General features: G+C 44.7%; 1 protein-coding gene across 2 annotated transcripts in view; it reads right to left on the bottom strand.

Moving 5' to 3' along the window:
* Positions 1-16,564: 16,564 nt before the first annotated feature.
* The window catches only part of TMEM40 (transmembrane protein 40), a 28,508-nt gene continuing 18,317 nt past the window's right edge, over positions 16,565-26,755 (bottom strand). For both annotated transcript variants that reach the window (XM_083158012.1, XM_083158013.1), the window contains 4 exons: positions 23,585-23,656; positions 21,893-21,967; positions 21,028-21,087; positions 16,565-18,355 (listed from right to left, as the gene is read on the bottom strand). In XM_083158012.1, coding sequence (XP_083014138.1) covers positions 18,336-18,355; positions 21,028-21,087; positions 21,893-21,967; positions 23,585-23,656 — 227 coding nt within the window. In that variant the 3' untranslated portion in view covers positions 16,565-18,335. The remainder of the gene's footprint in view (positions 18,356-21,027; positions 21,088-21,892; positions 21,968-23,584; positions 23,657-26,755) is intronic.

Raw genomic sequence — 26,755 nt, 5'->3', positions numbered from 1 at the left:
AGCTTTGCACAAATAAGGAGGACACAGCGTGGACACTGGACAGTATGCACCAAAAAGAAGTACAGCATTGTTGCCATTTAAAGCCTGGCCAGACTACAGTTTAGGGTGCTTTTTATTCTAAGACTCCATGCAACTCCTGGAATAGTACAAAGTTTCTAAGCTATATAAAACTGAACATTGACTGTTCTACCACTAACACATGAACCCAGCAATGAAAATCCTGTCGGAGTACAAGGTTTATTGCTACCCTGTAACAACAGTAGTACCCTGAATTATGAAAACTGACTAATTGGTCACAACAGCTGATGGCCCAATAGGCCAAATAAGTGACTAAAGTCCCCTAAAATGTATACATTACATTTATTGAAAAAGACATGTGGACGGTAAAGAAACTTGCACTGCACTACAGTACTGTGACTATGAAACTACTCGCATATTCTGCCTCATTCACATCCTTGAGTGGTATTGCTGCAGTATTTAGTGAACAGCAACTAAAACTTAAAGAAGGAGGTTTTTGAGGAGGGAAGAAGAGTGTGCAAATTTGTCAATGATCTCATCACATACAAAGCTATTTGCTATGTCCCTTTCTATATTGAGAAGCAGAAATGATTCTAACAGTTCTTGTCCTATCATTGATCTCAGTCGATTTTTGACTATTTTAAGTTTAGAAAAAACTCTTTCACAAGATACCTGTGTACAAGCTAATGTAAGGAGAGTTTTGTAAACTACAAATAGATTTGTATATGCAGCAGAGTGCAAATTATGATTATACAAAAGCCTGTAGCAACAGGTCAGGCAGTTTTCACATGCATTATTTTTAATATCCAAGGGCAATATGTCCTCATCATCGTATTCTTCTCCAGTAACATGTGTTACCTGTGGAGAATCTGGATTTTTAAGCGCGGAATAATTCTCCACAAAATTAAGCAGCTCAACTTTAAGTAGAACAACGTCTACCTCGGCCAAATCAGCGACTGTTTTCAGAGCTTCTGTTGGGATCTCTCTCTGCCTCACTTGCTCAAACTGCCTAGGGTCAAAGTAGTTTAAATCCCGAATTATACTTTCATTCTTTGAAAACCTTCTATCAATACTCTCAGATGCTTGATCAAGTACAACATAGAAGGTCTTAATTTCAAAAGCTCTAAGGGAGTCTGCTATAGGATCATCTTGACATAACTCACCAGGCATCATTTTTTTTTTGTTAATCCTTTTTTGTGGCAGACTATTCTCAACTTCTGCACTAACAGAAAGCCTATCAAGAGAACTATCCATATTTTCAATAAATGAATCTACTATTGTAGTGAGTTTAGAAAATGAAGGTCTAAGCTTCTGAATCTGATTTTTTGCAATGCCAACCATTCGCCAAGCCTGTAAAATATCAAGACCAGCAGTCTGCAGATAGTCTGAAACTGGACTCACAATTTCAAAGATCTGCATAAACAGAAAGGAGACAAGTAGTGTTTTGTATCTTGTCCAAGCATGGAGCAAGTACTTTGCCTCACTAGTGATTTTATTTTCAAACTGTGGAGATAGTGAAATGTACTCCAGACAATAAAGTAAGATGCTGTACAATTCATTAGATTGATCAAAAGATGACCCAAAAATTGTACCTAATGCCCTAGGTTTACTCCACCAGCGTGTGTCACCAATTTTCTTTAGCCTGGAAAGTTTTTCCTGCCCATGTCGTTGTTTGGATACCTGTTCTGTCCACACAGATAATCTTTTGTAGGATTCAGAAAAAAAACATGCTGTTTTCTCCAGAAGCCCAAATAACGACTTAACAGTAGTGACACATTGAGTAATATCTACAATTACCAAATTTAGAATGTGTGCATAACACCAAGTGTACACAGCCTTACATGATTCATTTTTGATGTGTGCCTGTAATCCGTTGTAGCACCCACTCATGTTAGCAGCACCATCAAAAGAGCACCCAATTACGTTACCTATGGTCAATGAAAACCTCTGTAGTCTCTCCTTCAGAGCTGAAAATAAGGCTTCACCTGTTGTACTTTGGACATTAACCAGACCAAAGAGTCTCTCATAGACCATACCATCTTTGGTATACCTTAAAATAATGCTACATTGTTCAACAACACCTATGTCCTGTGTACTATCCATTTCCACACTGTATTTCACAGCATCTTGTACATAGTGGCTAATTCTCTCCTTTATCATATTTCCCATTATTAGGATCAATTTGTTAATGGTTGTTTTGCTAAGAAATGTTACGAGTCCTCCCCTTCCTTTAGACCTTTCATGACGTTTTTTCCTGGCCTTGCTTTTTGCTACTGCTATCTCAATCTGTTTTTCAAGGACAGAATCAAATTTGGCTAGAAGTAGAACCAATTCCAGAAAGTTACCATGGTTGACTTCACTGTCAAACAATGTATGAGCAGCCTCATCCTTCCCCCTATAAGCAAGGCATTGCCTAGCGATGTATAGTATGATAGCAATCAATCGACAGATTACCATGCGATTGTGCTGTACTAATTCTCTCTTTTTGTTGGCTAAATTTACAATAATTAAAGTTTCGATGTCACTTCTTTTGTCAGCAGATAAATATGCATTCACAGCTACATGGTGCAGGTTAGATTCCTCATGTTCCCTAACTCTGTCATAAACATGGTCCTTATTAACCTGCCATCCAATAATAAAATTACTCTTCCTATTACCACAAAATGCCATACATGTGGAACAAAACATTTTTTCACTGTCAAGACAATAAGACAACCATTTCCTTTGAATGGCACTTCCTCCAGGTACATGCCTATAGTAGACCTTATGTGCCTGGAATGGCAGTGTATGGGTAGCATCTGAAGATGGCTGCACAGGATGAGCTTTCATAAAATGTAATTTAACAGAAATACTGCATGATACTTCAGGCGCATCAAAAACATTACAGTTCTCAGATAAAGATGGAACAATGGTAAATGATATCTCACAGTCTGTCGAACCGTCTGAATCCTCAGCCTGGGCTTCAGTGACGCTGGCAGTACCGATGTTTTCTCCGGAGCATTCAGGTTCACTTGGCTCAAGAGATGGCATTTCACCGGCACTTAATACTGATGCTGCAGCTTCCTTTTCTATTGTTCCTTCAGAAACATTTTGACCCGTTGATTCTCCAGCAGCATCTGCACAGATGTTCTTTGGCTGCCATAGCTTCAGTTGGCCTGGTGCATGTCCTGCTTCTTTAAGACTCTTTTGTGAAGCCTGCAGTCTTTTTACAGAGCCACTTTTATATTTTTTCTTTTTTGCCAATTCCTCTTTGTCTTGTGAAGAACTTTTCTTTGAACACATTTTATAGTGCCTAGCAAGAATACAAACAGTGTTATTTGTCATATGAAATAGGACATATGTAGATACACTGACAGATATCCAATGCTATCCCCCATTAACTAATTCTTTATATATCTTCTAAATATCCACATCACCCCTTCCTCCTTCTAGAGCAACTTATCTTGACAAAATTTACTTAATTAATGCAGTATAGTTGTGCCCTATTTTATAAACCATAATGGTTATGTACCATAATAGTGCCCTGGTTACATTATACCACAGTGCTCAAGTATATTATGTCACATTGTAGTGGCCCAAGTTAACAATATGCCACAATGTACTGCTCTGCTGCAACAATAAATGTCACATGGCACCCTCAATTCATGTTATGCAAAACAGAACTTAGGTCCTAATTCTGATCTGATCGCAGTCCAAATTTGTTCGTAAAATGGCCAAAACCATGTGCACTTCAGGTGGGGTGTGCTGAAACTGTAATATAAAATGAGTGTGTAAAAAAAAGCCAGTATTTACCCTGCACGGAAACAAAAAGAAAACATCCAAATTTAACTCTGCACATGTTACATCTGCCCCAGCCCCGCCTTCAGTGCACATGCTTTGACATTTTACAAACAAATGTGTACTGAGCACAGATTATAATAAGTCCCTGACTGGGGGAGAACGGAAGTGGCAGCCAATCCCCCTATAAACTGCACTGAACCTATACGGGTCACAGGATCGCATAAAATATATGTTGATGGTGTTGCCATTCACTATTGGTGGGAAAAAAAAGCAGCCAAACCATACCATTTTATAGCTAACATTACAGTTATGAAATGGAAAAAGTACCAACCAATAAGCTTTTGATATTTTACAAAAACATGATTGAGACATGATACATACCAGAGGTGTAACCCAGGCTGGATGAGTCCAGAAGAAGCAGGATGAGGAGGCTGGCAGAGGCCGGATGAGGCTGCTGGATGAGGAGGCTGGCAGAGGCCGGATGAGGCTGCTGGATGAGGAGGCTGGCAGAGGCCGGATGAGGCTGCTGGATGAGGAGGCTGGCAGAGGCCGGATGAGGCTGCTGGATGAGGAGGCTGGCAGAGGCCGGATGAGGCTGCTGGATGAGGAGGCTGGCAGAGGCCGGATGAGGCTGCTGGATGAGGAGGCTGGCAGAGGCCGGATGAGGCTGCTGGATGAGGAGGCTGGCAGAGGCCGGATGAGGAGGCTGGCAGAGGCCGGATGAGGCTGCTGGATGAGGAGGCTGGCAGAGGCTTGTGATGCTTCCCAAAAATTAGGATTGTCCAGCTGAAAATAGAAATCAGAATGTTTAGGAGGTTGAAACATGTAATCATTCAGATCATTCCCTATTCAACTGCAATTTACACACATACCAGAAGTCACCGTGTAAACCAGAATGGCAGAGGCCGCAGGAGGCTGGCAGAGGCCGGATGAGGCTGCTGGATGAGGCCGGATGAGGAGGCTGGATGAGGAGGCTGGCAGAGGCCGGATGAGGCTGCTGGATGAGGAGGCTGGCAGAGGCCGGATGAGGCTGCTGGATGAGGAGGCTGGCAGAGGCCGGATGAGGCTGCTGGATGAGGAGGCTGGCAGAGGCCGGATGAGGCTGCTGGATGAGGAGGCTGGCAGAGGCCGGATGAGGCTGCTGGATGAGGAGGCTGGCAGAGGCCGGATGAGGCTGCTGGATGAGGAGGCTGGCAGAGGCCGGATGAGGCTGCTGGATGAGGAGGCTGGCAGAGGCCGAATGAGGCTGCAGGATGAGGAGGCTGGCAGAGGCCGGATGAGGAGGCTGGCAGAGGCTTGTGATGCTTCCCAAAAATTAGGATTGTCCAGCTGAAAATAGAAATCAGAATGTTTAGGAGGTTGAAACATGTAATCATTCAGATCATTCCCTATTCAACTGCAATTTACACACATACCAGAAGTCACCGTGTAAACCAGAATGGCAGAGGCCGCAGGAGGCTGGCAGAGGCCGGATGAGGCTGCTGGATGAGGCCGGATGAGGAGGCTGGATGAGGAGGCTGGCAGAGGCCGGATGAGGCTGCTGGATGAGGAGGCTGGCAGAGGGCGGATGAGGCTGCTGGATGAGGAGGCTGGAGAGGCCGGATGAGGCTGCTGGATGAGGAGGCTGGCAGAGGCTTGTGATGCTTCCCAAAAAGTAGGATTGTCCAGCTGAAAATAGAAATCAGAATGTTTAGGAGGTTGAAACATGTAATCATTCAAATCATTCCCTATTCAACTGCAATTTACACACATACCAGAAGTCACCGTGTAAACCAGAATGGCAGAGGCCGCAGGAGGCTGGCAGAGGCCGGATGAGGCTGCTGGATGAGGAGGCTGGCAGAGGCCGGATGAGGCTGCTGGATGAGGAAGCTGGCAGAGGCCGGATGAGGCTGCTGGATGAGGAGGCTGGCAGAGGCCGGATGAGGCTGCTGGATGAGGAGGCTGGCAGAGGCTTGTGATGCTTCCCAAAAATTAGGATTGTCCAGCTGAAAATAGAAATCAGAATGTTTAGGAGGTTGAAACATGTAATCATTCAGATCATTCCCTATTCAACTGCAATTTACACACATACCAGAAGTCACCGTGTAAACCAGAATGGCAGAGGCCGCAGGAGGCTGGCAGAGGCCGGATGAGGCTGCTGGATGAGGCCGGATGAGGAGGCTGGATGAGGAGGCTGGCAGAGGCCGGATGAGGCTGCTGGATGAGGAGGCTGGCAGAGGGCGGATGAGGAGGCTGGATGAGGAGGCTGGAGAGGCCGGATGAGGCTGCTGGATGAGTAGGCTGGCAGAGGCTTGTAATGCTTCCCAAAAAGTAGGATTGTCCAGCTGAAAATAGAAATCAGAATGTTTAGGAGGTTGAAACATGTAATCATTCAAATCATTCCCTATTCAACTGCAATTTACACACATACCAGAAGTCACCGTGTAAACCAGAATGGCAGAGGCCGCAGGAGGCTGGCAGAGGCCGGATGAGGCTGCTGGATGAGGAGGCTGGCAGAGGCCGGATGAGGCTGCTGGATGAGGAGGCTGGCAGAGGCTTGTGATGCTTCCCAAAAATTAGGATTGTCCAGCTGAAAATAGAAATCAGAATGTTTAGGAGGTTGAAACATGTAATCATTCAGATCATTCCCTATTCAACTGCAATTTACACACATACCAGAAGTCACCGTGTAAGCCAGAATGGCAGAGGCCGCAGGAGGCTGGCAGAGGCCGGATGAGGCTGGCAGAGGCCGGATGAGGCTGCTGGATGAGGCCGGATGAGGAGGCTGGATGAGGCCGGATGAGGAGGCTGGATGAGGAGGCTGGCAGAGGCCGGATGAGGCTGCTGGATGAGGAGGCTGGCAGAGGCCGGATGAGGCTGCTGGATGAGGAGGCTGGCAGAGGCTTGTGATGCTTCCCAAAAAGTAGGATTGTCCAGCTGAAAATAGAAATCAGAATGTTTAGGAGGTTGAAACATGTAATCATTCAGATCATTCCCTATTCAACTGCAATTTACACACATACCAGAAGTCACCGTGTAAACCAGAATGGCAGAGGCCGCAGGAGGCTGGCAGAGGCCGGATGAGGCTGCTGGATGAGGAGGCTGGCAGAAGCCGGATGAGGCTGCTGGATGAGGAGGCTGGCAGAGGGCGGATGAGGCTGCTGGATGAGGAGGCTGGCAGAGGCCGGATGAGGCTGCTGGATGAGGAGGCTGGCAGAGGCCGGATGAGGCTGCTGGATGAGGAGGCTGGCAGAGGCTTGTGATGTTTAATTGATACCTGCTAAAATGTACCATGTATGAGCAAAGATAAAACAATCTTAGGGCCCTACACACGGAGAGATTGGGCCAGAGATTCATAAAGGGAGATTCAGCATGATAACTTTCTAATCTATGACACTGAAATTTCAGATGACTTCAGGCCAGGGAATAAAAAAGTATTCAAAATCACTTAAAAACATTTGTTGTATATAGGGTTACCACCTAGTCCCTTTAATTCCGGACACATATTAATTACACAGGTTCTGTGGCTGGCTGACTTCAAGACTCCACTTCACCTGATTTTAAACTTCCACCGAACCTGTGTAATTAACATGTGTCCGGAATTAAAGGGACTAGGTGGTAACCCTAGTTGTATAGTGTCGTAGACCCATCAACATAGGTTTCAAATGATGGGTTTAAAAAAAACATAGGCAGATGTATTAAGCCTTAACAAGAGATAAATGCAAGGGGGATAAGGAGAGATAAACGTCCAGCCAATCAGCTCCTTAATGATTTTTTTCGAACACAGGCTCAGGCTGTAACATGGCAGTTAGCAGGTGATTGGCTGGACGTTTATCTCTCCTTATCCCCCTTGCATTTATCTCTTAAGGCTATTTCAGGTATGCAGTGCGTTGGGCCCATAGGGTTATAATGGGGCCCCGCCCTTGGTCAACTGCCTGCCCATCAAGTCAAAGCACTAATACGGCACAGCACACACAATGAAAGCACTTTACACACACACCGTGACATGTACTCACTGTCACCATGGGGTCTCATTAATAAATAAGCCCCATAGAGTGGACCCCTTTCCAGTTGGTAAATTCACAATGACAGAATCGGTTTCATTTCAGATCCAGCATCTTTAATTTCTCCAAATTGGAGATGCTGGATCTGCAATGAAACAGATTCTGTCTCACTGTGTGGGCAGACTGGCAGAGCATTGGTTAGTCACAGTGCCACTGACAAGAAAGGGGGGCAACATTGCAGTGGCAGTTAAATACCTGCTGCTGAGCCTGGCTACCTAGTAACCTAGCTAATCCCTTAAAAGCACGCACCATTAAAGTCTAATCAACCTAGTTGTTTGATCTGGTGCGGTGCTGCAGCCAGCAGGGACTATCTGACTTGGCTGAGCCAAGTCAGATAGCCCCTGCTGGCTACAGCACCAGTGACCAGATCAATCATCATAATAAATGTAAATTTGTTTAGCAGCCAGGAATTACAAAACTGTATCTTCTTGACTCATACTGCATACAGTTAACAACAGCTAGGTTTGACAATGTCTAAAGCACCAATATCAAGCACACTGACTACACCATAGACACAACAGAACAGACTGAGGTCTGAGGCTGAGCCAGCCAGTGACCTTCCCTACCTAGGCTAGGCAGACAGGGGGGCAAGCTTACTAAATATCTCTCTAACTGCTCTCTCTGCTGTAATTAAAAAACCATAAAATTAACAGCAGCACCAGGCCATTAATTCAGACTGTAATTAAAAAAAAAAGCTAGTAGCCAGTGACAGTCTGCCAGTGCCAGGCAGTCACTCACCCAAGGTTGAAGGCAGCAGCACAGCACTTGATCTTGAAGCCAGCAGCCAGGTCACGCGTTGTTGTGAGTGAGCCCCTGCTGCGGTGGGTGCTGCTATTTATAGTGCTGGTGGGCGGGTGGCACTAGTTCTGGCGGGAGTCTGGTCACGGGTTTCTGCCCAGGACCAGATTGAATCTGGTGCAGGCTGGCTGAGGCTGCCTGCAGATAGAGGCTGAGCGCGGGAAGCAAGCGCGGGAAGCAAGCGCGGGAAGAAAGCGCGGGCAGGTCCACAGTCTGGTGACACACTGACTGAGACACCTGTCCTGATGATGCGGCGGGCGGGGCGGCTGCGGAGTGTGGACGTCTGGGCCTGGGCGGCGTGGCGTCGGCCGGCGTGTGACGTCAACACGCACGCAGTCACGTGACGCACTGTCTGTGCGCTACTCCGCCGGCGCCGTCCGCCGATGATGCCCGCCTGCTGTGACGTGACCTGGCTGTGTCAATCACCGCAGGGCAGGCTCAGCCCGCCCTGCGCCTCAACGCCACCCACAACATGCCGCGCGACCGAGGTACAGTACACGTACACTCACACAGGCCACAGCACAGCACAGTAGCTTCAACTTCTGCCCGGCGGCCAGGCCCCACAGCAGCAGACGGCAGGCGGCCCCTCCCCCTTTGAAAAGTGGGAGGGGTTACGATTGAATGGGGCCCACCGGGGAATCTCCCGGTTCCCCGCCAGGCCAGTCCGAGCCTGCATATCATGTCCTCAGTAGTCCCAGTTACATATCATGTCCTCAGTAGTGCCAGTTACATATCATGTCCTCAGTAGTGCTGTTACATATCATGTCCCCAGTAGTGCCAGTTACATATCATGTCCCCAGTAGTGCCAGTTATACCACTTTCACATCGCAGACCCGTTTTAAAAACCGGTATTTTAAACCGGTAATTAAATGGGTCAGAGCCTTAATAGTGGCCAGATTAACGTTTTAAATGCAGGTTCAGTGTCATTACACATTGCAGTTGAAACGTTTCATTCTGAACACGTTTCAAGGCAGAGTGTTATGCACTGATCAGCGCCATCCCCGGTGCTCGTCCGTGCGGCGCGGAGGTACCTGTTAAGGGAGAGCCTGGAGGTCCCTGCGCCTGCGGCGCTGAGTATGATGCTGCCGGGGTCCCTGCAGTGAAGTGGAAATAACGCGCTATCTCCGCTGGAGATAGCGCGTTATTTCCACTTCACTGCAGGGACCCCGGCAGCATCATACTAGGCGGCGCAGGGACCTCCAGGCTCTCCCTTAACAGGTACCTCCGCGCCGCACGGACCACCCTGCCAGCTCCCGGGGAGGTCTTTTAACGGGAGACATCAGAAGCAGCAGCGGGAGTGAGTATGGCCTGAACACGGGGGAGACATAAGCTGCCAACAGGGGAATGTGACACAGCATAGGAGACAGTTCTGTAGATGATTCAGCGACCCCAGATAGTGGATTGTGTGACGCAAGCTCCCGGGGAGGTCTTTTAACGGGGGGGGGGGGGGGGGGGCTATCAGTGCTTGTGCTTGTGTTGTTTGCCTGAAATACCGTTTCAGACAAACTGCACACATTCACATTGCACAAAAAACGGCAAGGAACCGTGTAGGACTCTGCTTTTTACACGGTTCGAAATGCCAGTTAACTTAAAACGGTAAATCGGCTGTGGTGCATTCACAGTGCACCCTTAAACGTTTTAAAAAGGGAAAAAAACGGCAATATACCGTTTTAAAAGTGCGATGTGAAAGGGGTATTACATATCATATCTTCAGTAGTGCTGTTACATATCATGTCCTCAGTAGTGCCAGTTACATATCATGTCCCCAGTAGTGCTGTTACATATCATGTCCTCAGTAGTGCCAGTTACATATCATGTCTTCAGTAGTGCTGTTACAGATGTCCCCAGTAATGGTTTTAATAAAAAAAAATATATATATTTTTGCACTTTCTGGAATGTATGGTTTTTGGAATAATTTGTTTAACGGATATTTGGATAAAGGATACTCAACCTGTAGTATTTTATTTAAACAACTATTCAGAACAAAGCAAAGGGGGACTGGTACACTCAATACTATAACCCATGGCACAAAATGGGAATGTAGATAGTAATATACAGATGGGGCAGGTCCCATCTTGGCAGGGGATGGCGATGGCAATGGCGACGCCAGCCGCCATCCCCCGCCAGCGCCATCTGCATAGCGAGAAGGGGACGCACGTGCACGAGAGGCGTGCGTGTCCCCTTCTGACGGCGCTTCCAGCCGCTTCCCCGGGTCACCGCCGGCTTGTCGGCGGTAACCCGGGGTCCCCGCCGCCTGCCCGCATCCCTCCCTAACCCTGTCTGTCTCCCTGAGGCGGAGACGGACAGGGTTCCCGTCGCCCTGCCGATGGAGATTGAGACAGATGGTGAGGCCTGGGGAGGCAGGCTGCTGGCGGATCGCCAGCGCTGACGTTCTGGCGATTCGCCAGCAAGGAAGAGGCCTGCCCCATCTGTACAGTACAGTATATTCTGAAGACATCCTATAATGCCATCTGCTATATGAGACAACTACAAATTAATACAGTAACGATTTGATACTTCTTAATATTGGGTGGTAGCATCCATAACTTGATAATTCAGCAATAATGAATATAGTTCAAATTCATACCTTATTATTAGTGTCATAATTAGTGTATACTTAAAAGGATCACATGTTGTCATATGGCATTAACCATCATTGACGTAGTATAGAAATGTGAAATCCCCTTGCAATATGGGATTGGAGTCCCAAAAGAGTTTTTAGACCTGCAGGGGAATGTATACCATTGGTTGAAAGGTCACCCATCCTATAATTAAATATTCGGAATACCATATTCAATAAAGGGAACAATGACATACCTTTCTTGGTGATAACTAGAGACAGGATTATATGCATTTGCATATTTTGCCCATTCTCACTGGTTATTACATATTTTACCTAAAATCTAGTGATGGTGCATATTTTAGGCCCCGCCCTCTTCCCACCCGTGAGTCACAGCACTGCTTTGCCCTGCAGCTGCTGGCCAGGTAGTGGTAGAGTATGCAGGCTGGGGCAATATGTGCACTGTGTGGGGAACCTTGGATGTACGATATGTCTGACACTGCTCTAGGCTGCCAATCCATGTTTATAAAAGTCAGTCGGGGGGGGGGGGGGATGCCATTACGAAGCTACTGAACCTTTGCCTGTCCCTGGCCTGGGACTTTACACCAAGAGACAGACTTCTGCAGCAGAGGAGGCGGACGGAAGGTTTGTGACATCACGCGGTGCGGAGGAAATACTGTGTCACAGTGAGTATGCGGCGCATTGAGGAAGCCTTCCACTGCACCGCCCTCACACGCTAGTATGCTGACATTTGGTCCATCGGCACTGGAGATGAGGGTCTTCTTGATGCAAGAAGAGCTTTGGACGCTGCAGTCTGCTGTAGTGGCCAGGAAGAAAAAAAGTCCTGTGTACAGAACTAGACATCTGCAGATGCTGTGGGCCTATTTTTGAGGTCTATTTGCAACTAATTGTATGCTGATTTTTAAATAAATTAAAAATTACTTTTTTTTTTAAATTATTTAATGTAGCATATTTTAACACTTTTCATGCATATTTTAAGTATTTTTCATGCATATTTGCTTGCATATTTCAAGCTTTTTATGTTGCATATAATCCTGTCTCTAGTGATAACAATACCATGTAGACCAGTAGAAATCTGCTACATACGGTATAATGTCCTGGATAAGGTGCTTTGATCAGGTAAGTATTTACATAATAAACAACACAATTTGTAACTATATATGTAATTGAACAGAATAATCTAATTAAAGTTAATTATACCAAAATTGATAACCTCATCTAATGACCTATACTACGCTGTTAAAAGCTGGATGACACACCGTAAATTGATTTATTTGTTTAGGTGTTAATTCCTTTTTAAATGGCAATATTCATATTACTGTCCACTAGTGAGTTATTATTAAGCTCTCATTATTGCAGTGATAGAATTCATTTATTAGTCACCAATTATTCTCACATTCCGCTTAGAAAAATGTCCAAGCTTAAGTAATTACATAATACAGTATTATAAAATCCTAATGTTCAAGACATGGTTAATTACACAGTATCCTATTGTACAATAATAATATCCAAAACATTATTAATTACGCAGGCTCACATCCTAATATTTATGACATGACCAACTACATATTACCATAATAACAATCATAACAACCATTGCAGCTAATTAAAAGCAAGTTGTGGGAGAAAGTACTCTACCTCAATAATGTGTGACCACCTTTTGTTCCTTCTTCCTGTGGTAGTATTACTTGCTGTTCAGCCCCATACCTGTTTAAGATTCCTATTAGGTGACATCACTTCCTGTGTTCAGGTAAGTGATATTAATATATTTAACAATCATTTTATATTTGGGACCTTTTTTTTGGACCATAATACCTCTACATCCTGGACATGAAGCCTGTTGGAAAATGTAGTCCCATATAAAAACATTTCTCCATAGATTAATCCTTTCTAGGATTATAATATAAAGGGCTAATGGATGAAGGGATTTTTTTTTATTAAAGAATAATATATATTTATGTGTTAATCCTAACATTTTTGCATTATTAAGTGTATTATAAATTAATCAGATCTTATAATATTAATCATTTAGTCAATTTCTTAATTAGAATAAATTAGTCAATTGTAATCCTATAATAATCTTGGGATTATACCCTTATATATACATATGTTATTATATTTGCATATTTAAATGTAGTGTTAATTATACTGGTAATTGAATTAGTCAAATGATAACAAACCTTTTTTATTCTTGTGATTAAACCCACTAACGCTTATAAATACACCTATCATATTAATAAAACCTACAGTATTTAGTCTATAGCATTAATTAGTTCTCACGTGTGTGTGTGTGTGTGTGTGTATATATATATATATACACTTTTTAAATACTTTTTTGTACATGGTAACAGTTTATCATCTAAGTAATGCACTATGGGCTTTTCAACATATTCCCCATCCCTTTCAACGCATGTGCGCCAACGCTTGACGAGTCTGGCAAACCCATCAGAGAAGAAAGCTGGTGGTTGTTGTCGACACCAGGATCAAACAGAAGTTTTCACCTCGGTCAGAGTTGAAGTGTTGACCCTTAAGGTGCTCTTTCGTCTTTGGGAAGAGAGTTGCAGTGCCTGCAGTTCAAGGAGGTACTGCCACACCCGTCGTACAGCCCCGACCTTGTGCCCTGCGACTTTCACCTCTTCTTAAAGGTTAAAGAGCACCTTAAGAGTCAACACTTCAACTCTGACGGCGAAAGTCCTAGTGTCGACAATAATCACCAGCTTTCTTCTCCATGTATAACAGCCTACTCTTTTGGCAATCCAACTGGGTAATTGATCTATAATCTGTGGGTTATTAATCCTTTTCCTTCTTAGTTTACTAGGTGCCAAGTATATATATCCAAAATAGGCTGTCAATCTGAGAATTCAACTTCAACAGCAGTGCTCCCATTCCTAGGATCAGACAGAGCCCCCTTTAAACTTTATGCCAGACACCCTGTTACTCCAGGCAGAGCCAGTATTATATGTTATGCCAGGCAAAGCCAGTGGTCGGCCAGGTAGAGCCCCCGTTATGCCAGGCAGAGCTCCCGTTACACAATGCTCCACACAGAGCCCCTGTTACACTTTATGCCAGGCAGAACCCCCTGTATGCCAGGTAGAGCCCATGTTACACCAGAGCCCCCATGATGCTACACAGAGCACTTTACACCAAGAAAAGCCCCCATTACACTACGCAGAGCACTTTATGCCAGGTAAAAATGGAGAGCAGGGGAGGGGCAGAGGGAGAGAGCAGGGGCAGAAGGAAAGGAAGAGAGAGAGGGGGGATCAGGTATTACCTGTTGTCAGTAGCTATATAAGACTCTGTTGGGGACGGGCACTTCCCCACATTATACCCCACCCTGCAAATCACAGAGCTCAGAGTAGTCTTTTCCCAACCCTGCTAAATCCTCTATGCACCTGCAGGTTGCAGCATTGGAGGGAAGGGTAGGGGGGTATACATTACCAGCAGGTGCGTCTGCATTCTTTGAGTGGTAGGTGTTGGAGAGCAGAGCTGCAGGCTTTGGAGGCTGTCAGTGACTGGGTGCAGGGGGAACATGGGGCCCTAAAAAGCAGCCAGTGCCCCATAGCAGTTGTATGCTTTCTTAGTGGTAATTCAGGAGCCGTGTTGTTGACTGTGTCACCTTTGAAAGCCATAAGTTAGTTGTCAGGTGAGCATTAAACCAGGTAGTATATTTTCAGTTTGATGTGGGGGAAGTTGACAGGTTCTCAAAAGTCTGGGTGATAGAGTAGGACTTGCAGTGAAATGGGGTCCCTTGACAGTGGTTTGCAAGCTTAAATGCATTGACCAATCCATAAATACCATGATACATTGAATTTTTTATTTATGAAGTTGAGTGTGTTTACTATGGTGAGTATTGTGCTCTTTTATTTATATAAGCAATATGGTCACAGGCCACTGGACCCCAACCTGGGAATAGCGAGTGCAGTTTGTACCATATATATATATATATATATATATATATATATATATATATATATATATATATAATACAAACAATGGTTTAACCTCCGTAGTGCGCTGATCCTAAAGGGACAGCCGCTCCTCCGATATGGTTCTTCTGTTAGTGAGAACCAAGGGTGTACAGAGATACAAAAAGGGTATAGGAATAAAGTTTTATGAATAAAGGATCACTTATCCTAATAGGAGTCTCCTTCTTATTTCGGAAAACGGATGAAAAAACTTTCTAATTTCTGATAAGAATACCAGTGGATATGGACTAATTGCGAACTAGCTAGGTGGTACTCATTATAGCGCACTCCGATAACCCCCTATATCTAAAATATATATATATATTCAAATAAATAATTCAATGTGCTGGTACTGATGTATATCCTGTGATAAGCTTACTGGAGTGGTCCTGCTTACTATGTATGCATGGATCTGCGCAGCACATTTTATTAGGGGGTGAACCGTCAAAGGAGTGAGTCTAGCACCACCCGTTGGGTGTGTCTAACACCGCCAATCAGATGTGTGGCACTCGCTACAATATAAAGCGTATCTCAGCCACTCCATAATCTCCTGCCTATTTCAGTTTTAATCTTCTAATTACCGTACTTTGTGTAACAGTACATGCAAGGTATGCATGTATGTAGTGATATGGATGACGCAGGTATGTAGTGATATGTATGATTAAGGTATGTAGTGATATGACAATTCTATAGTATAATTAACAATGCAAAACACATAATTGACTGATGGGCTCTTTTAATGGAATACAGTTCTAAAAAGCAAAATTCTTTGGTAAAACGTATTTCTGGGATTGCTAGGGAGGAGTTGTTCAGAATGGTGGGCACAGAGTTAGGGGGTGTTTGTGCACCCTTAACACTCAATGTGAGCACCCTTTGACTGTATGTAGTCCTGCTGTTAAAATGCAATCATCCTAGTAAGGGTGTAGGTAGACATGAGCCAAGAGGTCACATTTCTGTCTGACTCAGATAGCTGCAGTGCTGATTTTGTGGAGAGGAATGTTATTGAATATGTTCTGCTAAAGTCTTCCTAAGCCAAATAGGAGTTTTGCAGTATACTGCATCATTACCTCAAGAATTGACTGACAATTTAACCTGTGTGGGCTCAGTGATGGTTGTGTAGTTATAAGACGATAGGGTTCATCTTTGAAACACAGAAACACAATCGGACTTGCTCTAAATCAGGCTGTTTAGTACAAAGAGGTTGTCCATTTTTTGTCCCGCCAAATTGTCCACTTTATCACTCTCCAAGGCTTAGTATATCTTTCCTACAGTCTGTAAACTGTGAGGAGCTGATCCGTGGCTATCAGTCTTTGGGGAAAATTTACTAAGATGTGTATTCTACTTCTCATGTAATGTTGCTAAGGGCAACCAATCAGATCCTGTCTACTATCTTCTAGAGCAGTGTTTTTCAACCAGTGTGCCGTGGCACACTAGTGTGCCTTGAGCTGTTCTCAAGTGTGCCCCCAGATCTAGAGATGCCCAAACCCATTTACAGCCACCACCAGTTCAACTGTTATTTACTGGTCTCTTGTGTTCATGTAAAGGGCCAATGTATTTTATTTTTGTTACCTGTGGGGACCAGTGTGATTGTTTTTAATGTGGGGGCCAATTTTTTTATTTTTTTTTCTGTGGTGGCCAATGTGTTTTGCCCTGTGGGGATCTCATGGTGTGCCTTGGCAATTTTAAAGTCCTATTTAGTGTACCGCAAGGTAAAAAGGTTGAAAATCACTGTTCTAGAGGGATCTAAATAAATAAGAAGTAGATTCTGATTGGTTGCCCATAGAAATATCACATTAGAAGGAGAATACACATCTTAGTAAATTTCCCCCTTCCATGTCTTAGCACCGCTCCCCCTGTCACTTTATAGTGTAGAGAGAGCCCAGACTTACACCCTTTTAAACTTATACCTTATATATTGGCTGAAATGGGCACAGATACTGTAGGTTACATATAGCATTTATGGTTTACACTGAAATAAACATTTTGTTTTACATTGTGATGTAATAAACGCAGTGTCAGAGGTTCATAAGGCACAGGATCCAATCAGCAATGCAGTTTTTCCATTTAGGTTGTCTTTGGGTAAATGGGGACTAAGTAAAAACTGGAACCGGAACCCTGAAACTCCAGACTGGACAGGCTCCATTCATCGAACTCTGCATTCTGGAGCTTGTACTATCTGGTCCAGGGGGGTGCCTGTCCAGGGGGTGTCTCGCATCAGCTTTTATCGGGTACATGTGGAAGGGGAGATTACAACTCCATGAGGGGGATGCTCTAACATCCGTGCCTGCTTACCGCCGCACAACGCTGGCTACCACAGACCTAATTATCGCATATGCTCTAACATATGCGATAATTATGGCAAAGGACAGCTCTTGCGTTGAGCTGTCCTTTGCGATCTTGCCAGCGATGTGCTGAGGGTCCCGCCGGCTCCCCCCTCCCTCCATTACCCGGGACTGCTGCTGCATGCGTGTGGGCTCTCCTCCTCCTCCCTGCACCCGGAAGAGGATACAGTGCAGGGAGGAGGGGGTCACAGGTCCAGGCGGCACAGCGCTGTGCTGCCTGGACAGAGTTGAGGGGGGGAGGGGGTGTCGGTGCGAGGTGGCGGGGGTCCGTTCGGGGCGGCGTGGGTGCGTTAAGAAGCCCATTGGCTTCTATGGGGTATCGCCAGCTTTTGCTGGCGATACCCCCCACAGAGAAAACCCGCCGCGCGGGTTTTGTTGCAAATCAAAATGCGGTAAAAACTCTGATAACGGGGTTTTTACCGCATTCCTGCTTTAGAGAATCCCCCCCATTTATGGTCTGGACCATTCCAGTTATTACTACATCTCCTAGACCATACAGGGAGGCTTTATTCCCTCCCTCCTCCCCTATCTAGTCACAGGCACATAAACAACTACCCCCCTCCCCGGACTGGGGTGTTGTCCGGTTCCTTTTTTACCCATACCCAGGTAAATGGTATGAGTCCATCCACGGGTAAAAGGCTATCCGCCAATATTATCCTCCACTCCAGGTGTACACTCTGGAAATGCTGCCAAGTCCTTTCTATGTCTGCCAGACTGGATCTTCACATTTTCAGTTTTTCAGTAAGGTCACATGATGAGAAGGTGATCAGCCTCCATGTAATATGTCTGTAGCTGAACCCAGCAAATGCTATGCTTGTTTATTAATGCCTGGAAGATACAACACAAGTTTACTATAATCATGCAAACTGGATATACAGTATAATTGTTTTAATTGGAATGTGCTACATACACTGGCTACATGACTTAAAGACAAGACCAACGCTTCCACTGGCTTCTAATACACTGAATGAGTGACATAGGTAATGCCCCCAATAAATAGCCCCCAATAAATAGCTTATGGGGCACCTCAACCCAACAGACAACTTTATTTCAAAACCTCATCAGAAATATTGTGAGACCGGTGGGTGCTGTGACGATTAAGGTATGCGTTCCACCTTCTGCAGGTCAGGGCTAGATTATAGGGGTGCCGGACGCGGTCCCGACTGTCAAAACTCAGACAGACGGGTGCCCTACGGCCACCCGCTATTCTTCATCGTGGGGGGTCCACGACCCCCATAAAGGGAGAATAGAATAGGTGGTGAGCCACCGTGCCCTCAAGGGGCTTTGTTGCGCTCACCATGCTGCCTGAGTCGGGCTAATGGTTGTCGGGATCCCGACTGTCGGACCTGGTACCCTATACCACACCCGATTATAGGAGGGGTGGTAATCCTGGGCCACACACACACACAGTTCCCCTTAATCATCCACTGGCAGTATTAAACTCAAAGAACTGTAATTACCTGCGTCTGCATTCCCCTTCCTCTACAGTGGCTCAGTTGTTCTTTAACAGTGGCCACCAAGGGGCTTCCCAAGACAGTAGCATCAAATCCCATTAGACACTATCCCTGTGACCCTGAAGGGACACTGTCCCACCACGCTCTCCCAGCTCCCTCAAGTCATGTTACTGCACTGTGACTGCTGAACGAAGATGGCAACCGCCAGGGTCTTGACAGGTAAGGTACCGGTGTGTGTTTGTGCACCCACACACACGGGGCCAGATGTACTAAGCTTCAAAAAGTGTTGAAGAGTGATAAACCACCAGCCAATCAACTCCTCATGGTCATTTTTCAAACCCAGCCTGTAACATGGCAGGTAGGAGCTGATTGGCTGGTAGTTTATCACTCTCCACTTTATCACTTTTTGAAGCTTGGTACATCTAGCCCATGGGGAGAGGTATTGCCCTTAATTTTTGAAGTGGCCATCCCAAATTAGTTGCCCCTGGACCCCACAAGCATTAATCCGGCCCGCATGTGCAGTAACCAAGCATGGGGACGTATAAAGACTTAATGGCTATTTATCACTTCACTCATATTATACAGGTTGAGTATCCCGTATCCAAAATGCTCGGGACCAGGAGAATTTTGGATAACGGATTATTCCGTATTTCGGAATATTTTAATATTTCAATGATGTATTTTGAAGTATCTTGCATTTATGCTGTATAAACACATAATATACACACAAATATATTTTATTACCACATAAAATACACACAAACATATTTTAATTGTTCAAAAAGCAAGGTTTCAAAACGTGAAACAAAATGTGTGTACTATCTCAGCACTGAATTTGAATGCCAAGCAATCATTGTCTTGCACATATATAGTGCCAGTTACATATCATGTCCCCAGTGATGCTGTTACATATGTCCCCAGTGAGTTTTTAGCAAAAAAAAATTTTTTTTTCACTTTCTGGAATGTCCGTATTTCGGAATAATTCGGATAACGGATATTCGGATACGGGATACTCGACCTGTATTGTGAATACTGCACTTTATATATACAGTACTTAACATTATGTGCACACGAAGCAGTGGAACAGCCCGGAGAAAAAGGAGACAAAAAATCTATTGGGCATGTAGCAATTGGGTGAGACACTGGTGGCTCTAAATTGGAGGCAGATTCAGTAGCGATGTCAGACACAGTGGAGTGATGTATATTGTCTGTGCATTGCACAGTGGCGTAGCTACGTTTTGGGCAACCCCCCCCCCCCCGTCGCCGCCCCGCCGAGCACCCCTACCCCGCCGCCCATGCAAACCCCCCCTCAATCCCCCACAGCCTTACCTATCGCGCTGGTCCCGGCGGCTCTGTTCTTCTGCTGAGGACCACCAGAAAATGGCCGCCCCCATACAGCAGACAGTTTCAGAGAACTGTGTGCTATATGGGGGCGGCCATTTTGTGGTGGTCCTCAGCAGAATAACGGAGCCACAGGGACCAGCGCGATAGGTAAGTCTGCGGGGGATTGAGGGGTGGTTTAGCTATGGCACCGCAGCCCCCGGCGCCCCCACATGCACAGCGCCCCCCCGCGGTGGCGGGGGCTGCGGTGCTATAGTTACGCCGCTGGCATTGCATCTGATTAAAACAGCATATGTGTCCTGATTTTGAGTCACAGAACAAATTTATCTCGTCGCTCACATTTGTTATATAAATTGAAATTAAAAATGTGTAAAAAAAGATTATATTTCCTATATAAGGTAAACATTACAGGTCATCATTATAAATGCTTGTCAATTTTCTCACCTACTATGGCAAATTCCCTTGGCACTCAAAGGGTTAATAATATCAGCAACCATAGTGATGTTTGTGCATGAAGACAGATACTCGCACAGACAAACAGATATTAGCATTAGCGTAAAGTAGTTTCTACGGCAGCCACCACGGATGTTCACATATGCCGCCACCATTCGACCCAGTGTGGTAAAACATGAGACAGATTTATGTCCCACTTGGCATCATGAACAGAATATAAATGTATTGCTGCAGATCTGTGAGTGCATTTACCTAGTGGAGATTTTCTGAAGAGAGGGAGAAGTCCTTCTACAAGACTGCGGATTCTGTCAACTGACAAGAACAAGGGAAACAGGCATTTAGCACGCAAGTGGTTTAGTGATTTACCATAAATGTACATGTACAACTCACCCAATTACATAATGATAAGGATATTATTATAAGGGCATTATGCCATATATTTCCAAATATATGGGAAAATGAGCTTCTTTGTATTAATGACTATTAGAGGACACAGGGCATTCTGGCACCCTATGAAATGTATACAGGTACTCTAAAGAACTAAATACAGTTATATTACTAATAAAACACAAGTTTGCCTAATAGAATTAAATAGAAAAAAAACTCCAATGTTTATATTGCTATTATTGAGAGAAGGTAATACCCCCGTTGGCCCCCTCGCATGTGGCATCACAAAGTCTGTATGCACTTGGCGATTCCTGCCACAACCCCCTACCCCACAGCCGGTTCCCCGCCACCACCAATATCGGTGTTGGTGTGGATCTTCTAGTGTGTATGGGCTTTAAGGCTGCAGGGAGGGTTAGAGGTTTTGCTTTAAGCAGTAGATAGTTACAGTTAGGCTGATTTGAGCACTAAGAAAGGAGAGTTAGGGTTAGGTGCTAAGGGGGGGGGGGGTGGCTAGAGTTAGGCTGTGGTGAGGAGGGTTAGGATTAGGTTGCAGGTATCGAGTGTTAGAGGGGTAGGGAGGTTAAAATACTTACCTAAAAGATGTTGGGATTCTGACCATAGAGATGTCACTGTCAGTATTTTGGCAATCTGCATCCCAAACGCTGGGATCCTGACACCAACCCATATGCCAAATAGGACATTTCCATAAGCTCCTATAACTTCTACTTACTTAATCCAAAATAGAACCCAGTGGTTTCCAGTGTTGCAAATGCAATTAAGCCAATCCCAGCAGAAACGGTCCAATCTGAAGTACATAAAACAAAATATAAACAAAGCCTCCTGCTGTGCTGCCCCGAGCCAATGATCTCCTCCCTAGCCCCGTACTTCCCCTTCTGGGTGCAGAGAGGAAGAGGAGAACCCTGCAGCAGCCGGGTAGGAGGAAGGGGGGGAGCCGCCGATGACCCCCCCCCTTCCCCCGCCAGCTGCTTCGCAAAGGGCTGCCCTTTGCAATACTAATCGCATATGTTAATGCGTATGCGATTAGTATCACTGCGGTAGCCGGCGTAGGGGGGTGGTAAGGGACTGCGGATGTGATTACTGATTTTCTATAGCGGATCCTGTTTAGCATGTATATATATACAACAGAATTTAAATACAGGTTGAGTATCCCTTATCCGAATATCTGTTATCCGAATTTTTCCAAAAACCATACATTCTAGAAAGTGAAATTTTTTTTTATTTTTTTTGCTAAAAACTTACTGGGCATGATATGTAACTAGCACTACTGAGGACATGGTATGTAATTGGCACTACTGAGGATATGATATGTAACTGGCACTACTGAGGATATGATATGTAACTGACACTACTGAGGACATGATATGTAACTGGCACTACTGAGGACATGATATGTAACTAGCACTATTGAGGACACGGTATGTAACTGACACTACTGAGGACATGATATGTAACTGGCACTACTGAGGACATGGTATGTAACTGGCACTACTGAGGACATGATATGTAACTGGCACTACTGAGGACATGGTATGTAACTGGCACTACTGAGGACATGGTATGTGACAGCACTACTGAGGACATTTATATGATGTAACTGGCACTACTGAGGACATGGTATGTAACTGGCACTACTGAGAACATCTGTAACAGCACTACTGAGGACATGACATGATGTAACCGGCACTACTGGAAACATTTGTAACAGCACTACTGAGGACATACTACTACTGATATGTAACTGGCACTACTGAGGACATACTATATGCAACTGGCACTATATATATATATATGCAAGAAAATGATTCCTTGGCATTCAAGTTCAGTGCCTGAGATAGTACACAAACTTTGTTTCATGTTTTGTTTTATGCACAAATAAAATATATTTGTGTGTATTTCATGTGTTTATACAGCATAAATACAAGACACTTCAAAATACATCTTTGAAATATTAAAATATTCCCAAATTCTCCTGGTCCCGAGCATTTTGGATAAGGGATACTCAACCTGTAATTTCAAGTTCGGAAAGCAGGATTATTAATGAACAGCAGTGTTATTCCAGGGGAAATTTTAACCCCCTCAGGCGTTATGCTCCACCTACAATATTAAATGTGCACTGATGGAATTATCAATAGAGATAGATGTACCAAGCTGCAGTATATTAGCCGCTGAATTGAATGGCCTCTCTGTAGCCCATAGAATGATAGGGTATATCTATAAAATCATCCATTCGCAGCGCTGCGGGGAAAATCTGCGAATAGCGGGGGGCGGGAGTTCGGCTGAACAGCAGGTGGCGCTACAAGGCTTGCACAGCAGTAAACTAACGTTTGCGAGCCAACCAGAATGAGGTCCATAATCTTTATGTGCCTGAATTTGTGGGTTTTAATTTTGGTGTTCTACTTACCTGCATAGTAGTATTCCGACACCAAGACTGCTCCCAGCGCAAAACAAACAATTATGAAATGGAAAAATTCATCTAAGAAAAGAAAAAAAAAGTTGTTTGTACATAATTATTTTCAAATTGCTATTTTGTTGTCAGACGGAGAGATTTATCAAAATGCAGATAGAGATAAAGGCGGGTATACAATTAGGTCCAATTTTTCACCTTCTCATTTGGAGGGGGGGAAATTCTGAACTTGGGAAAAACACCTGGATGGGCGAATTAGGCAGATCCATGTGTTTTTGTCACTTGCCGGCCAAATTTCAGCCATTTTTCCGACTTTTAGTTTTGAGGCGTTTTTCACCAATTAGCGAAAAATGTCTTCAATATCGGTGAAAACCAGGGCAGCCGAGAGGAATGCCGGGCCCCGGTAAAATTTTGGGGGCGTGGCCTAATTGTGTGTGTGTTGTGGGAACCTCCCACACTCAGGCCACGCCCCCAAAATGTTTAGAGGAGGGTGAAAGAAAACTCTAAAAACTGTAATCTCAGCAGCAGCAGCAGCACCACACACCTACAGCATGTTCTGTGCTGACAGCAGCCTCAGCAGGACCTCTCACGCTGTCAGTGAGACACTCATGCTGAGCCTGCTGTCAGCACAGCACATGCTGTAGAAGTGTGTGCTGCTGTTGCTACCCGGGAGGCATGGAGGGGCAAGGGAGGGGTCAGACCAGGGCCCCTGCGGGGCCCCTTCAGCAAGCGTGGGCCCGGGTAATTAGTGCCCGCTTCCCCCCTCTCTCGGCTCCCCTGGTGAAAACCACCACAATTGAAGATTGGTGGTAAGATTGGTCCTGTTTTTCAGTCTACTTCAAATATTTTTTAACTAATTGAATCCCCCCCCCCCCCCAAAAAAAAAAGCCGAGATAGAGTTAAATGGCAGAATCGGATTGGTTAGTATTTTATGTCTATAAATTCGTATTGGCAGCCTGCACGGATCAGTCAAGTCTCATATTATACAGCCTGCAAGTCTCATATTATAAATTGAACACTAGCAAAACAGAGGCCCTCCCTCTAGGTTTTCCTCCTAATACTGCCACTGAGCTAAAATAATCATATAACTATTGGTGGCAAGCCCGCTCTCTAAGATACTTAGGGATTAATTTGGCACCAGAAGAACACATTACTGAATGTAACTATAACCCCCTGTTGAAGGCTTTTGTGGAGCTGACTGGAGACTGGATGTTACACGATGTGGTACTTGTTCCTAGCACAGCGCCCACGATTTAAATCTTATTACATCGTTTTGATCGCATCGATCGCATCGCATGCGACCAGGTCGCATGCAATGCGATGCGATCGATGCGATCAAAACGATGATTTAATTGTACATGCACCCTGATGGGGGATTAGTATGTTATATGCACCCCCATTGTTAACGCCACCGCCACTATTAACGCCAACCCGAAGCATGGTGAGCGAAGCGAGCCCGCAAGGGGCGGCGGTACGCGTCCTCCGACCTTTTCATACCCCACTATCCACGTCGGCGTGGAGTTGATTGTATATAGTGTGGCGAGCGCGGCGAGCCCCGCGAGGGGATGCGGATAACTTCACATGTATTCCACGTCCCCTCGTGGGGCTCGCTGCGCTCGCCGCGCTTCGAGCTCGTTGGCTCGCCGCACTATGTAAAATCAATTCCACACCGACGTGGATAGTGGGGGTATGAAAAGGTTGGAGGATGCGTACTGCCGCCCCTCGCGGGCTCGCTGCGCTCGCCATGCTCTGGGTTGGCGTTAATAGTGGCGGTGGCGTTAACAATGTCGGTGCATATAACATACTAATCACAAATCAGGGTGCATGTACAATTAAATCATCATTTTGATTGCATCGATCGCATTGCATGCCATTTTAATGGCATGCAATGCGATTTTAAAATTGTACAGTGCGGCTCCTAGGACCCAAAAATCGGGTCCCATCGCATACCACTAATTAAGGCATGCAATGGTATGCGATGGGCGCCGTGCTAGGAAACAAGTAGCAATGATGTTTCTTGGCTAGGGAGAATTCAGAGATCCACCCCAGGTTTATAATAAATAAATGTAATCAACACTTGGTTAAATACATTTGGTAGGGGGCCAAACCTAGAAGGGGGTGTTGTATATCCAGATATTGAAACTTACTATGCTTCCTGTTTGCTGAATCAGGCTAGAGATTGGTTCATTTCTAAGGACCCTAAGCCGTGGGTGGCTCTAGAAAGCAATTACACCCATCCTCTTCCTATTGCAGTCCTACTGTGGCTTCTGCCATCTGTAACACGGAAATATTCAGCCCGCTGCAAGTCTATAAATTTGACCCTTAATATTTGGCATAAAATGTTATCATCTGTAGAGAATGCAGCTTTACCAGCTCCTTTCTTATCACTAAAGGTCTTGAAGTATTTGATCCCTAACCTACCATTGGATGGATGGTGTCGGGGGACGCCGTTTTTTACAATTATTTTTTTTTCTATTTTTTTTACACTGAAGGCTGCATGGATCTGACTGAGCCATGCAGGCTTCTGCTGAATATGCCTGGAAAATGAAGTGTATTTTCCTGGTGTATTTTACCGGCAATTAGTGGCCGTATCCCACTAATTGCCGGTAATTACCAGCTGTATTGAAAATACCGCCGCTTAGTAAATTAGGAATCACCATTCTTTTGTATGTTGAGTCATATTCGTATTCTGTCGATGGCGTATGCATTCATATTCGTCAATACGAATAGGAATGTGCCATGAATCCAAAACACGAATTGTTGTATTTTTGGCATAGTAAATGCCACAAATACAAATACACCTAAAATATTTGTATTTTCTAATACAAATACAAATTTTTTAGGCGTATTTACCTTAGTAAATTTCTCACAAAGTGTCTACAGAACACAATAGGAATGTGCAAGTTTCTACTTTCAAATGTTTAATTATTAAGGAATTCATAGACTTTGTTTTGCTACATAAAAACACTATTATACAGTAACATTTAACTATAATGTTATACATACTATTCTACCAATATTCATGACAATGAAGCCTATTCCCTTACTAAGACATTGATTCCCGGAATGTAGTCCTCAGAGACCCCTAACAGAGCATGTTTTCCGGATATCCTAGTTGATGCACAGGAGTAATCATTACTTGCTAATACATTTCACAAGATCAGGTGG

The sequence above is a fragment of the Crinia signifera genome, chromosome 8, assembly GCF_055691185.1.
Source record: "Crinia signifera chromosome 8, ASM5569118v1, whole genome shotgun sequence".
Classification (NCBI taxonomy): Eukaryota; Metazoa; Chordata; class Amphibia; order Anura; family Myobatrachidae; genus Crinia; species Crinia signifera.
The sequence above is the reverse complement of the archived record's forward strand: the minus strand, read 5'-3'. Positions and strand labels throughout refer to the sequence as shown.